At 41.1% G+C, this 13989-nt stretch overlaps 1 protein-coding gene across 4 annotated transcripts in view; it reads left to right on the forward strand.

Moving 5' to 3' along the window:
* MACROD2 (mono-ADP ribosylhydrolase 2) overlaps positions 1–13989 on the forward strand; it is a 912387-nt gene that overhangs the window by 874352 nt on the left and 24046 nt on the right. For all 4 annotated transcript variants that reach the window (XM_049799615.1, XM_049799616.1, XM_049799617.1 and 1 more), the window contains exon 16: positions 544–636. In XM_049799615.1, coding sequence (XP_049655572.1) covers positions 544–636 — 93 coding nt within the window. The remainder of the gene's footprint in view (positions 1–543; positions 637–13989) is intronic.

The raw sequence follows: 13989 nt of genomic DNA on the forward strand, positions 1-13989 counted from the left end.
AGTTCCCTTTCTTTCTCCATGCCTACTAAGCTAAATCTGTGGAGCTGGATCTTCTTATGGTAACTCTAAATTCAATGCTGAGCAGGGGAGTATCCATGGATTCTCGGTGATAAAAGCTGACTTTTTAATGACTGTGACTGTTAAAGAAAGAAGTGAACATTGCATTTCTTATTCCTGATGACAAGCACTTCAGCCTTGTATGTTCGGAGCACTGAATGCTCTGTCCCCAGTCCAGCAAAACACTTGAGTACATGGGTATCTGGGCTTGCGACGAGTCCCAGTAAAGGCCCATGCTTGGAACTAGACACGTGGGTTTTTTATGCTAAATCCCAGAAAGCTCAGCATCTTGGAGGATCAAGGCCTTGCTCTCAACTACAGCCCCTTGGATTTCCCTGAGACAGCTTTTGTGTCTGTACGTTTGGGGAGAAAGATCCTTTTCCTCTGCCAGTGTTTTTAACAGGAATCTCTCTAGTGTATGTTAATCCTTTTATGTCCGTTCTGAAAAGCTTTACTGTTCATCTTCTTTTTATCAAATTTATTCAGAGCCATTGTTGAACCAAGAAGACAGAACAGAAGTTGAGATACCTTTGATTCATGGTGCAGAGGAAAAAGAAGGAAAAGAAGAAGAAGGAGAAGGTAAGACTACTTATAGATTGAGACAGAAAATGCTACTGGGCTCATGTTCTCCTTTTCTATTGTGGGGAAACATAGAAAGAGCACATAAAAGCTTGCTCCCCCCCCCCCCCCCCCCCCCCCAAAAAAAAAAAATCCTTTGTTGCCTATCCTTGAGTGTTGTTTTGATATATTGGACTTGTATTTACGTAGGAAAATAAGTGCAAAAAAGTGCATGCTCAGGTTCTTTAAAGTAACTACTCTTCTTGTTGGTTTTCTGTAATAAAGTGCATAAGGCTGATGAAACAACCAATTTATGTCCATTTAAGTACCCTCTTAATCATGTTTGCTAGAAGCATCAAGAGTATTTACAATAAATGGGTATGATAATTATTTGTGAGGTCATTAATAGAGATTTAACTACTAATTAACTAAAACTAGTAATTCTAATAAAGAAACCAATATTTGGAGCAGGAACATAGAGTCTTGCTGAAGCAGTATTTTTTTCTGGGAGTAAAGTATTTAAATCCTTAGGAATGCTTTTGCAAAGAAATGTAGAAGTTTACTTCTGGGAACCCTACGTTCAGCTCACCATTTCTAACAGGCATGTGCTTATATAAAAAAATAACATATTATGTAAATAATTCTCTAATTGTAAAGTAACTGCAAGTTAATAACTATATGGTCATTTGTACAGCACAGGGATGAATTTTATAGTTCCAAATTGAAATGCAGACATGATTTTTATTGAAAATTCAGGTCAATACTAACTGTGTTGTCCTAATTATGAACTCCTTTTCCCAGTCACATTGACACCAACTTAATTGCAAACCTATGTTAGCAATATTGACACTTTTCTTCACTGCAAACCCAGGTTAATAAAACCTCTTTGTTCATATACAGCTAAACAACATTTCCTCTCCTTTTTTGTTTGTTTTGTTTTGTTCTGTTTTGTTTTATTGCCTATCCAGGTTGAGACTAATCACATCTCTCTATTATCAGTCATGTTAATGGTATTGGTTTTGTGCTTTATTACTGATGGTGAAAATAGAATTGATATAATCCTTACTTCAAATCCAGGTAAATGGTATTGCACAGCCTCAGTTGCAAATCCAGGTTATATAATACAAGCTCACTCTGATTGCAAATACCAAAGTTGTTATGTTAATTTCCTCCTAATAGAAATTATTTACATTTTATTTTATGCCTCATCAAAGGCAAGTTGGACAAAATGTACTTTCATTATTTGTACATTTCCTTCTCGTTAATACTTTAGTGTCCCCTACAGCTAGTGACTGTCATTTAGTTCTCAGTGGAGAGATTATATTTCACCATCTGTTCTACCTACTATTAAAATATGCAGCATTAAGGTAAAGAAGGTAATGTCAGAAAAGTGTTGTTCTTGGCACTTTCCTTTTCCTGCCCCTGATTTAATAGGTTCAAGTACTAAGTAAGTAAAAGGTTCTTTCCAAACATTTTGGAAACATGTTCCTACCTGGGGGCTCAGGTATTGCTCCTGTGCAGGATTTGTCTAATCCAAAGCTCATTGAATTTCATAGAAGGACTCTTATTGATTTAAGTCAGCTTTTGGTCAGTTCAATAAGAGGAGATGATGTGTTGAGTCTGCATGCGGAGTATAGCACTTATGTAACTGCATAGATATTCTGTTTAGCTTTTTCTGAACATACTGTTTGTGGGTCAGGGAAAATAAATGGGTTTTGAGAAGGATAGGTAATTGAGGCCATGCTTTTTCAGGCTTTTGAGAACAAAAGGAAATAAAGGCTTTCCCTTGCTTTGTTTCATTCTTATAAGAACAGGTAGAGCACCCTCACTGCTCATCTTGCTAGATACTTCCTTTTCTGGTGGGCACATACTCTGCCACATGAGTTTTGAAAGTTCACCACAAATCAAGGTGGATCTGGACAGAGAGGTGAAAAAGAAAATCAGCTGAAGTTCAGGCTGATAAAGTAAGATATATTCCCCAAATAGAGACTTCTCTTAATGGGAAGGGATTACCTGGCATAAAACAGAGATTTAATATGTAACATTATTTCATGTAACCCAAGTGCTACCTCAGAAACTAATTCAGTTAAATAGTCTTCCAGCAGCATCTGCAGTGCGATGGACATATGATGAAATGGCATATTTTTGTCTAAGAACATGTGGGGGAAAAGCTAACATGGGACTGCTAGTCCCATTCAGTAGAAATACATGGATTTTAAGTGGTTTTGACTTGTACTAGACCTATATGCATAGCCAAACGTAGCAACTACTGCACTGCAAACTACCTGGTCTTTCTGTTCTACATCTGATACTTTTTTTTGTGTTACCAAGCTCATCCTGGAGTGAAGGGTAGTGCATAGCTGCCTCTCCTTTCTCTCTCTTGCCAGTGAGCCACTAGGTTAATGGGAGTCGTCTGTGACCTGTGCTGCCCCCAGCACTGGAGCTGTGGAAGCCACTAAATGGCCAACAAAGATCAAAGTCCCTTTTCCAACCTAAAGCTAGATTTCTGCTTAGTTACTGATTGAGGGTTTGAGGAGTGCTAGGAATTTTTTTCAGTGATCTGTTTTTCCATTGAAAAATGACTGTTTTTTGCTGGTTTTGAGATGTGACAAGCCATAGGTAAAGCTGCTGATCTAATTGTGCAAGTTTTCCTACCAGTTCATCTGTGTGTTTTGGGGGATTTTGGGGTTTGCAGGGTCCTTTCTATATAGCTTATTTGGCTTCACAGCTCCAGGGTCACGCCATGGTGTGTATTACCAAGGAGTCACGGATCCTGGCACTTCCAAGAATCAAAGTCTTGGCAGTCTCACTACAGTTTCCCACTGCCAGCAGTAAGACACAAGCCAGATTACCCTAAAGAATTTAACAATGTAAGGCATCGTGTGTGTTTCATAAAAAACTGCTGTTGCCTTTTTCCAAAATCAGTAATAAAATATAGCATGTGCCAATTTAGTCCCTTTCTTCCTACTGTAACTTAAAGTTATGTATTACTACGGAGCAACTGAAGAAAAAAGGCAGATGCCTTTTTAATTTTTTTCCAGCTACTATAATGTACTCATTCTAGTTCACAAAAGAATAATGAAAATCTGTGTTTCTTATAAGATTAGGGATATTCTCAAATCCTTTTAATAAAGCAGAGTTAAGTGGTGATCACTGACGTATTTGCTGACTAGGTAAGTGTACACGCTTTTAATAGACTGTTCAGCAGTCCCTTTATATGTACACTTGGAAATAGTCCTGTTATGTTGTAATGACCATGCATTCAGCATTTATTTGTAATTTTAATTAGCACAGTTTCTCCACAAGACAATTTTCAGCACACGAAAATAAATCTTGTGTTTATTTGTGTGAATATGTAGCCATTTCCTCCTCTGAGCCCGCTCTCCCCTGTATCTTCTTATTTCCCCCATCTTTCTGTCTCCCTTTGTCAAGACACTAGATATGATGATTTCCCTCACTGATCATCTCTGGAAGTTGCTTAACTCTTTGGAGAATGGGATTTCTGTCAGAGCACTGGAATATGAACAGAAGTAGCCATTATTTCTCTGTTGGCTCTCTTCTGTATTAGGGCTAAAACATTTTGTCTTATTGTGCTGTTTGGAACATGATTCAGGCTTGACCTGGGATGTTTCTCCACCCAAGAAACAAACTCAGAGTGGTTGGGTAGCATCCTTCCTGGGCAAAGGACACATTTATTTTCCATTGGATGAGTCCAGAAATGCAGAAGCAGGTTGTTGCTGAAGCACAATCAAGGAGCAAAATGCCATAATTAATGCCAATATAAAGTCCAGGGATTTAAGTTAAGAGAAGGACACAGCCCTTACGATTAGTATTTCTGTGCAGTTGCATCTTAGCCTGTTTGAATGCCGTGTTTAGGGCGCTGTATTAACCATATTTTTTTCTGTATGAACCGTGCAGCGTTAAGGCAGGCTTGGGAATGGGCTGGGGAAGGTTTCACGGTTTAAATCATTTGCAGTATACATGACTTCATTTGCCAGTCTTCTGGTCAGTGCCTCTTTACTGTAAATTTGAATTTCTGCCTAATTTCTGCTCTAGCTAAGCCCAGTTTTGCTCAACAGTCTTTGTTATATGAATAGCTATGTAACTCTGTAGCCATCATTTTGTCTATTCTTCACTTAAACAGCTGGGTTTCCAGGATATTCACCCATCTGTACTTTAGCAAGAGATAATTTTATGGCATAATCTTGGAGAGAATTAAATATTCCAAAACCTGGAAGAAAAGGGTTCTCAATTTTTTATAGTTTCAGTCTCAGGCATTTATAGGATTTTACATGCATTGGTAGAGTCGTAAATAATGTCAAAATAATGACTTTGATATGACATTGTGGCTACAGAGAAACAAAATACTTCTTGAGAAAGATCTTTTTGGACAAATCTGACGTCTTTATTCTTGAGTCATGCAATTGTAACTACCTTTTATTTCTCAACCAAACTTCTTTTCAGCTTCAAGGGGAGATGGATGAGACATTTGGAAAAAATGAGATTTTTAAAATCTTCCTTACATATCTTTAAAAAGATATTTTCTTTATGTTTGGAGGGAAAAGCATACAAAGATTTCTTGGAACATTGTGGCTTCTGAAGGTCTAGTATAAAGGCTCCAACTTCTTTTATTCAGTTGCCCAAAGAAGAAAGGAATAAATATCCCGAATCAGATACAGTGTATTTGGTCTTTGATAACAACTCATACTGAATGAATCAGATGACATTTTGGGGGCTGCTACAGAATAGTCTGGCCCTAAATATGAAATATATGTTTAAAATCTGCTTCTGACAGTTATTGATATTTGGCAAAGAAAAAAAAAGGTGCACCTTTGGACCTTTTGCAGAAATGCTAAAAATGCTGTGGAACCAGAAAATTGTGAACTGGTGTTTAAACTCCCATGTCTAAATCTCTAAGGTACACAGAGACATGGGCTGTTGCAAAGCAAGTAGCTGGAAGTAGTTGGAGCTGTGCAGTAACAAGATTATCACTGGAAAGACAAAAAAGTTCCTTTATCCAGGGGATACCTTTAGGTTTTAAGAAGCCTCACTTTACATGCCTTTATTTTCTCGAGAACTTCACAAAACTCAAGTGAACTTTGCAGTTGCAATATCAGCCAGATGAGGAGTTTTCGTGACCAGATTCTGCTTGCCAGCCTGCTGTGGCCAATCTGTGGTGGTCCAAGGGCTGCTTGGTCTATATCTCCCAGTGCAAAGCACTTTGCTCTTCTGAAGGCATCATAGCTGTGGCAGAAAAGTATATCCAGGTAATTTCTATGCCTTGTGGACGTAACAAAGGCCATAACTGTAGGCGGCGAAAAGAAACCTTTTAGCCTAGCAAAAGATTGCTTTTGGAAGGGGAGGCAGCACTTTTTTCCAAGTTTGCAAATGGTGTGTCGAACTTCATGAATGCACTTAAAATGTCCTGCATAGGTATGGAATTGGGATAGCTCTGTTAAAAGCTGAAGACAGGTGAGGCTGACCTGCCTGTGAGTGTCTCTGTGCGAGCATGTTCTGTGCTTCACTTGGATGTTGCAGCTTTCAGAAGAGGAGTGGGTTTTTTGGTCCCAGTGTCCATGGTTATATTTATGGTGGCTTTGTCAGTTCTGAGCTGGAAGGTCTCCAGGCTCTTCTATCAACAAAGGGTAGGTGATATCAGCATTTGCGTCACTAGTGGCAAGCGATCAGCAAGATTATTAGCAGGGAACATTGCTTCCATGTACCAGCTTTGCTATTTCCATGTCCTCTTGTGGGCTGTCATGACCAGTGGTATGCACCAGCAGGACCATGGAGGTGATGGGGTTCATTCATTTTATAAGCACGGGCCGATGCAGAAATCATACCACATCAGGCAGCACATGCTGCCCAAAATGGTTTTCCTCCCTGGCTGTGAGAGAGGCAGCAAATGGGATGCAGACCCCCTGCAGGCCTTCCCTAAGGGAGCTGCCTGGGCCATGCTGCGCAGCACTGTGCCTTGGCAGGATGGGGTGGTTATTATACTGTCAGTAGTCTGCTCCAGATATTGACTTCAGTCTCCTCTGGGGAAAAAAGTCATATTTTTTTTCCACCACAGAATGAATCTGTTTCTTTTCATTAGTCTCCATATATCAGATTCTAGCCTGAATGTATGTAAAAAATAGGTGGTGCAAGATCAATTTCAAGTTTTAATTATTTTTCATCTTTCAATGAGAAGCGATATATTTTTTCTATATGTTTTTCTAATAAAAATTGGAAAAAGTAAGGAATTTTTCAGCTTAAACATTTTGCCTGCTCTCATAGTCACTTTATGTTATCAGGCTTGATGGTAAGGTACAAGACAAAAAAAACAAAAGGAAAGAAAAAAAAAAAAACAAGAAAAGGGAATACTTTAACAATGATAGTGTTTAAGGCTCATTGTGTGTATTTGATTGCTTTCCTCATTTCATTTTCAGTAAACAGAATAGAAATACTATTATGAATCGGCAGTTTTTATTTTGTTTAGAAGTATCATCTCTTTGTTCTTGCTGAAAGTGTTGACAATGCGGTCTTTGTTTAGTTTAATTAATTCATGTTACTGTACTGAATTGAAACACATGCAGCATTAAAGAAAGTAAAATAATTTTTAGAACTCTTTCCCATATCCAGAAAATAAAAATAAATTTAAAAAAAAAAAAAATCCTCTGAGAAGCTGGAGGAGAAACTGGATATTTTAATGGAATATTTTGAAGTGCCATTTTTGTTTTTATTTTCCATGGTAGGAATGCCAAAAAATATAGTCATGAAATCTCACTGAAAATTAGATGCTATGAAGTCATTGTCCTCATGTGTTTATAATAGTATTACATCATGTTACATGTTTTGTACTTGTGAGCTACAAGGCTTAAAGAGCTTTAAGATATTGATAATGCCCTTTTAGCATATGAAAACTGGAAAGATAGTGGAATCTGTATTTCATGTGGTGGTGTCCAAGTCTCCTAGGCTTTGATTTTAGCTCCAATCTCCAGAAATGCAGAGGCGCTTTATGCAAATGAAACACGTATCTCTCAAATAATTTCAAATAGCACGCAAGGAACAAGTGAAAGTAATATGGGAGAGACATTGACATCGTAGAAACTTTTTCCTGTAACATATTGAAAAAGTAGGGCTCACTGGCCAAGGACTGCACTGTTACAGATGGCATCATAGTTAATAGTATATCTGGAAATTAGCTTTACCAGAGAAATGGCACCATTTTTAAATATACTGTACAGCTACAGAGGCATCTGTTTGAACAGTGGGCTTAACTCCTGTTTATGACAGTAAGAACTTCAGTCTTAAATTAGAATAGATCCAGCAGACCAATGGAGTGCAGGAAGCTACACAAGGAAAGAATTTGATCCCTTGTGGACAAATTTTATGTTCTTGTGCCCTGTCTGTTTCAAAAGGAGGCTTCATTTTGTTATGCACTGATTGATTTTGGAATCCTACCTCCTTTAATAAAGTTTCTTTATGATGGAATATGCACAGGTCCAACTGAGCTGGCTCTGGGAACTGGAAATTCTGTGCTCCCCCTTGCTTACCTTATGTATGGATGTACCACGCTGCCCAGGTTGTTGCACTATTTTACAGGTATTTCATAAACACAAATGGCCACACTCTTGGGGCAGCAGAGAAAGAAACTGCACTTAGCCAGTGATTTTCATTAAATAGAATGAGTGGAGTGCTGTTATAACTAAGTATGGGAGAAACCCACAAACAGTGGTTGTGGGGAGGGGATGATTTAGGACAACTGTCTTTTATTTCAAGTACAGAACAGGAACAAATTCAGTGAAAGCAGCATATGTCCTCGGATCAAAAGATTCTCTCACTTACTGTACTGGGGGAGTGGGGGAACAACATTGTTGCTTTGCTGTCAGTAGCTTTATTGCTGTAGTTGTGCCCAATGGTATGGCTGAGTAGTTAACCTTGTTCTCATGTGATAAGGGTGGCATTTACTCACTCTGCATACTACCAGCTGGGTCAGGAGGGATGTTTTTTGATTCGGCTCTGTTCTGTTTTCTCTTCTGCGCATCCTCATGGTGTTGGCTCTGCCGGGGAGGTACACCATGGCTTCATAAGTGCCCTCGCTCGTGGCATTTAGAGAGGAAGGCCAGTGCTGTACAAGGAGGGACTATTACACAGTGAGGGAGAAAATGTAACTTGTAAAGGGGAGGTTGCCTTGATAGGGCATGACCCTGACTGAGATTAAATCTGCTTCTCGCTACTGCGGAACCAGAGCAGGAAAAATCCCACCTGATCTCATTCAGATCTTTGAAGCATTATGGTTTCCTCATACCTCTGGATTTTCTCTTCCTTTTTTCTGCCCGTTACCCATAATTTTTTGGCAGCAGGTTTTTTTGTCCCCTCACCTTTCTAATGCAGTTGACAGGTGAATGTTCTCTTGAGCACATCTTGCCATCTGGAACAGTTTTCCTCCTCTTGGTTGGCTTTCATCACATTTTGCCTCCAGATGAGCATGCGGGGTCACCACCAGTCACCTGGCCCATAGTGTTAGCCCAACAGCCCAAGCTGACCCTGGCTCTAGTCACCGTGAATGATCCATCAGGGAGCAAGCTAGCATTTAATCTCGCCTCCTACATCTCTGACTGCACCTGTATCTTAATCATGCAGTAGTGGTATCTCAACATATTGGTACAGGAGTACAGCTCTTTGGGACTTCCTGTTATTTAACAAAAAGTTCAGCATCTCCTTTTTGGAGTCTTGCATTAGCTCTGGAGGTCCTTTCCTGGAGCACTCCTGTGTGCCGTGAATGTGTTCATAGCTGCAATTAAACCAGGCCAGCAAAGCAGGCAGTCTGGATGATGCACTTTGAGTTGCAGCTATAGACAGTCTATAGGCAACTGCAAAAATGCTTGGTTTTGTTTGAGAGAGCCAAGAGAGATATGAAGAGTATGGAATGGCATTGTCTTTTACTTACCTGTATACGTGCTGGGATGCTCATAGTGTAATTGTTCCATATCCTATTAACACTGTTCTTTGCTCAAACAGTTATTAAGGATTTTTCTCCCAGGTTCAGAATTTGCTCGTGAGTTCTATCCTGAGTTTTAAAATCCATAGCTTTCTGCAGCCAGCAAATTTCAGCCACAAAACACCCTTCGTTATTGTTTCACTGGCGTGGGGTCTTTACCCTGAAGTGTTGGGACACATAAGCCTTTTGTCTCATTATTCTCCTTTGCAGATGTGCAGCGTTTTTTGTTTGTTTGTTCCCCAATCACTAGTGTGAAGGGCAGAGCTCTGCCAGTAATCATAGCTACTGCAGAGGCCCAAAACACCTTTATTCCATTTACAGCATCCTGTCAAAAAACACTCAATACCTACATTACTTGACAGCCCTTGAAAGACAGCATGTTTACACGTTCAGCATTTTCTCTGTGGAGGAAATAAGCAGTCACTTACAGGCTATACCATTCTTACCTGGATAGAAAATCAGTTAAACTGTGTTCTGGATTCTGAGAAGAAAAAGTCAATAATCTTTTCTCCATTGCCCCCTGGTTACAGCTAACAGCGGTGTATAGTTAGGGGGTCAGGGTGGCAAAGTCACCGTCTCAGTGCCTGGAAAAAATTGAGATTCCTAATTTGTGGCCAAATGCTATCATGGTTACAAGGTGTTTCATCAGTTAAAATGCATTCACTGGATGTGTTTGTATGATCTGTCAGCCTGAAATGTAGCACAAAAGCGTCAAATGAGTGCAAATGGAGATACCTCAGGTGCTTCAAAATAAGATGTCACTGTGCTGAAAAATCAGTACCTAACTCCAGCAGCTCGATTCAAGGAAATTAAATTGGCTGATTCTTCCAGCTGTCCAGGCAACAGTGAAGATTAGCAGAAAAGCTTGCAGACTGAACAGGAAGGTAGTTGGCAGGGCTGTGTCTTAGCATCTCCCCCTCTCTGGGGTGCCTGTACCTGAGCGTGGTGCCTCCATTGGCCCAGGACCCAACTGGTCTGGAGAGGATGCAAAACTGAGCAGGACTTGCTATTTTGAGTGTACAGCAGCTACACTGCCCTTTGTTTTGCTCTTTTCTGAGAGTTGAAAGGGCTCTGCAGGTCATGTGTCTTTGTCAATGGTGTCCCAGCATGCATGGGGCAGGATGGAGGGGGCTTTCCCTCATGGCTGCCTTGCAGGGAGCTCTAGGACATGAGGGTCAGGGGTTGACCCCTTCCAGCATGAAGAGGGACTCGAATTCATATTTATTTCCAGCATGCGCTGATCAGCGGGGAACAAGGCCAGTGGTAAACATTGGCACAGTCCCTCTCCCTCACTTGTGTTTGGATGGGCATGGCTGCTGTGGTCACGTCTCAGTTCAGTCCTGGCCTTGCCTCTTGGCATCTCACCTCGCACATTCACAGTGTTTTAGTGTGGTCCCTACCAGCACGCCCAGTCCTTCCTTCGGATATCAGGAGCTCCTCTCTGGTGGTCACGTTGGTCTACAAAGCTGGAGCTCCAAAAGAGACCAGAGTTGTGCTCTCATTTTCTGGGGCCTCCTCCTTGGGACAGCAGATACATTACAGTACATGAGTGTAGCTAGCAGCTCCCACACTGGTCTTCAAATGGCAAAACTGGCACGGTCTGTGGTTTCATTTGTCTTGCCTCTCTGTCTTCCAAAGTAGTAACTGTCCAGTGTGTAGTAAGTACAGTTATTGTGGTCACTTTATACAATTGTCAGGTTTTTTGATGCCTGTGTCACCATAAATCTGCTTGCCCATATAAACCTGAGTCTTGAACTGTGCAGTCCACACCAGAGGACTCAGCAACCACGCGGTGGTACTGCAGCCCCTGCCACAGCAAGGGCCAGCTGGAACACAGCTGCTTTTCAGGTAAGCGTCCAAAAGTTTGGATGCTTTTTTAGCTTGGTTTTGAACCTCCTAGCCTTACAACATGGGCAAATTTGCTTAACAAAATAAAAGAAAGAAAAAGGAAAAAGTCCTTAAACAATGTTTCTAATATTACCTGCTTCCAGCATTAGGTAGGATGTGGAGGGGAAGAGATTTTCTGCATGCGGTTCTGCTTGCAGATCCAGCTGGCTCTTGAAGCGAAAAGCAGATGATAAGAAATACATATATATATGGTACCTATCTAAAGGAACCCAAGTTATCTTAGAAACTAATATATACAGAGATCACAGAATCTGCTTGTGAAACTGTTCCCTCTGGCATTAAATGCAGCCAATGTTTAACAGTAATGAATTAAAAATGTGATAGTTTAAGACACAGGAACTCCTTCCAAATGAACCTTCGAGGGGAGCCTGGTGGAGAGAAATTCACGTTGAGATTTGGCCGAAGAACAGGGTTAATGCCATTTGTTCTTATCACAACTGCTACAGGATATTTAACCACCACGTGTAGTCAAGGCCTGGGTTTTATATCTGATCGTGGAGACAGCAGCACAGTGCAATGCCTTGGATTGCTAATACCGCTTCCTTCTTTTAATGAGGTCTCCCATCCAAGGATGGATATAGCCTTCTCTTGTACAGCTTGCAAATCTGACTGGATCACAGCACACAGCTGAAATAATTGGAGAAGAATCTGTGTGTGGGAGGGAAGGAAATCAGCTGCACGTATTCGCATCCTGAAGCAAGAGTTAGTGTAGCGCTGCTTTTTGGCAGGGGTTTGGTCACAGCTTCTGGTGTCAAAACCAGCTTGCTCTTTGCTAGCCTGCACCTGTAGTCAGCTGTAGCTCTATCCAGCTCATTTAAGAGGAGAAGGCAGGGGAGGGCTCTTCATTTGGATCACAATGGCACTTTCGAAGCTCATGGCTGACAAAGCCATTTAGAGCAAAGATAGCTCAGCTTTTGCTCCGGTATGCGAAGTTTGCCCTCTGAATGCTGTGATTTTCTCTAGCTGGTCTTAGAGATGGCAAAACACAGATGAGCCTTAACCAGGCCTGAAGAGGCTGGAGCACATCAGCTGCTTGCCAGATTGATGAAACACCTGGGGCATTCATTTTGAAACCTAAATGCAGGCTGTTCACCTGTATTGCCAAGTACAACAGAAGCTTCCTTCTGGCTGGTGGGGTGGTATTAATTTAAAGAGAGCACCATCTGCAGGGCCTTGGAGAACAGCAATTGGAGGAGACAGATAGAGAGGTTGCTGGGAAAAGTCTTGTTCTGATCTAGGGGCCTCGCCACCCCCATCTATTACCTATCATTTTTAATTAGCAGACGTATCTTGGGGAAAGCTGCTCTGATTCACTTTCCTGCAGATGCTTTTCTTGCAGTTGCTTTTCTTGCTAAGAGCTGTTGGTTTTGCTGAGCCTCCTAAGCTTGTTTCATGGGCTTTCACAGGCATTTGGAGCGGTAATGGTCTCAGTGACCCAGTAATTAAAGGAGTCCTGTACCTCCTTGCTGCAGAGAGCTGCCCCTTTGTCCTTCCTCCTCCTCTCTGCAGTGCCACTACCAGATGGTTGGAGATTTTTCACACTTTCAAAACCTTCATGTTTTTCCCATCTCATCAAGCATGTCTCAGCCATGCTTAATTAGCTTAAGGCTTTTCAGCCCCCCTGTCCCCCCCCGATTTGCCCCACAGGAGATCAGTTAAGGGCCTGAACAATTTCAATAAAGAGCTTGGAAAGCAAATCCCCAGAGGCTAGGCATAGCTGCAGGAGAATGTAATGTTATTTAGTGTTGGGGACCAGTTGTTTATTCTTTTCTTCTTTCCTTCTGTCTGTCTGTCCTCCTATACATCCTTCTGTCCATCTCTCCTTTTCCTTTCTTATCTCTCAGAATATCCAGGGATGCCCCTTGGTTCTTGGCAGAGTTTGGCAGCATCTGATGGCTGGTGGTATTCAGAGGAGGGCTGTTGCCCTTAGGCCAGTGCCTGAGTACTGTTTTTTGTAACCTGTTTTAATCTGCTTAGGTCCCCCTGAATGACAAATGGCAAACATAATTAGTTAAGCAGTGCTAGGAGACTTTTGGGTTGAGGTATTTTAGTTTAGGGGCTTTTGTTTGTTTGTTTGCTTAATTCCCAGACTTGTTTGAAATCAGCTTGTGAGCTTTATTTACAGATCAGAGCAGTTGAGATGAAAGCTTGGTTAATTAACAGTAAAATAAATTTGCTTTGTATTTGACATTGAACAGCATTTGTTTCTGCATTGTCACATATGCACTTTTATTATTAATCTCTGAGCTTTAGCTGTATGACTGCACACAACCCTTTCCCTTCTTCCCTCCCTCCCTATAAAGTGTGAGAGTGAGCTGTTTAAGCACGTGAAGCACAGATTTTGTGGGGGATGTCAGATACCTCAGAGGTACCTGTGGACGTTTACCACATAGTTGAATTCAGTGGCTTGTGTTTTGCATTTACAGGCAAATGAGAGCACCCAGCCATCAGGTGTTTGCATCACTAGAACTAAATACCTA

Source organism: Accipiter gentilis, chromosome 5, assembly GCF_929443795.1.
Source record: "Accipiter gentilis chromosome 5, bAccGen1.1, whole genome shotgun sequence".
Classification (NCBI taxonomy): Eukaryota; Metazoa; Chordata; class Aves; order Accipitriformes; family Accipitridae; genus Astur; species Astur gentilis.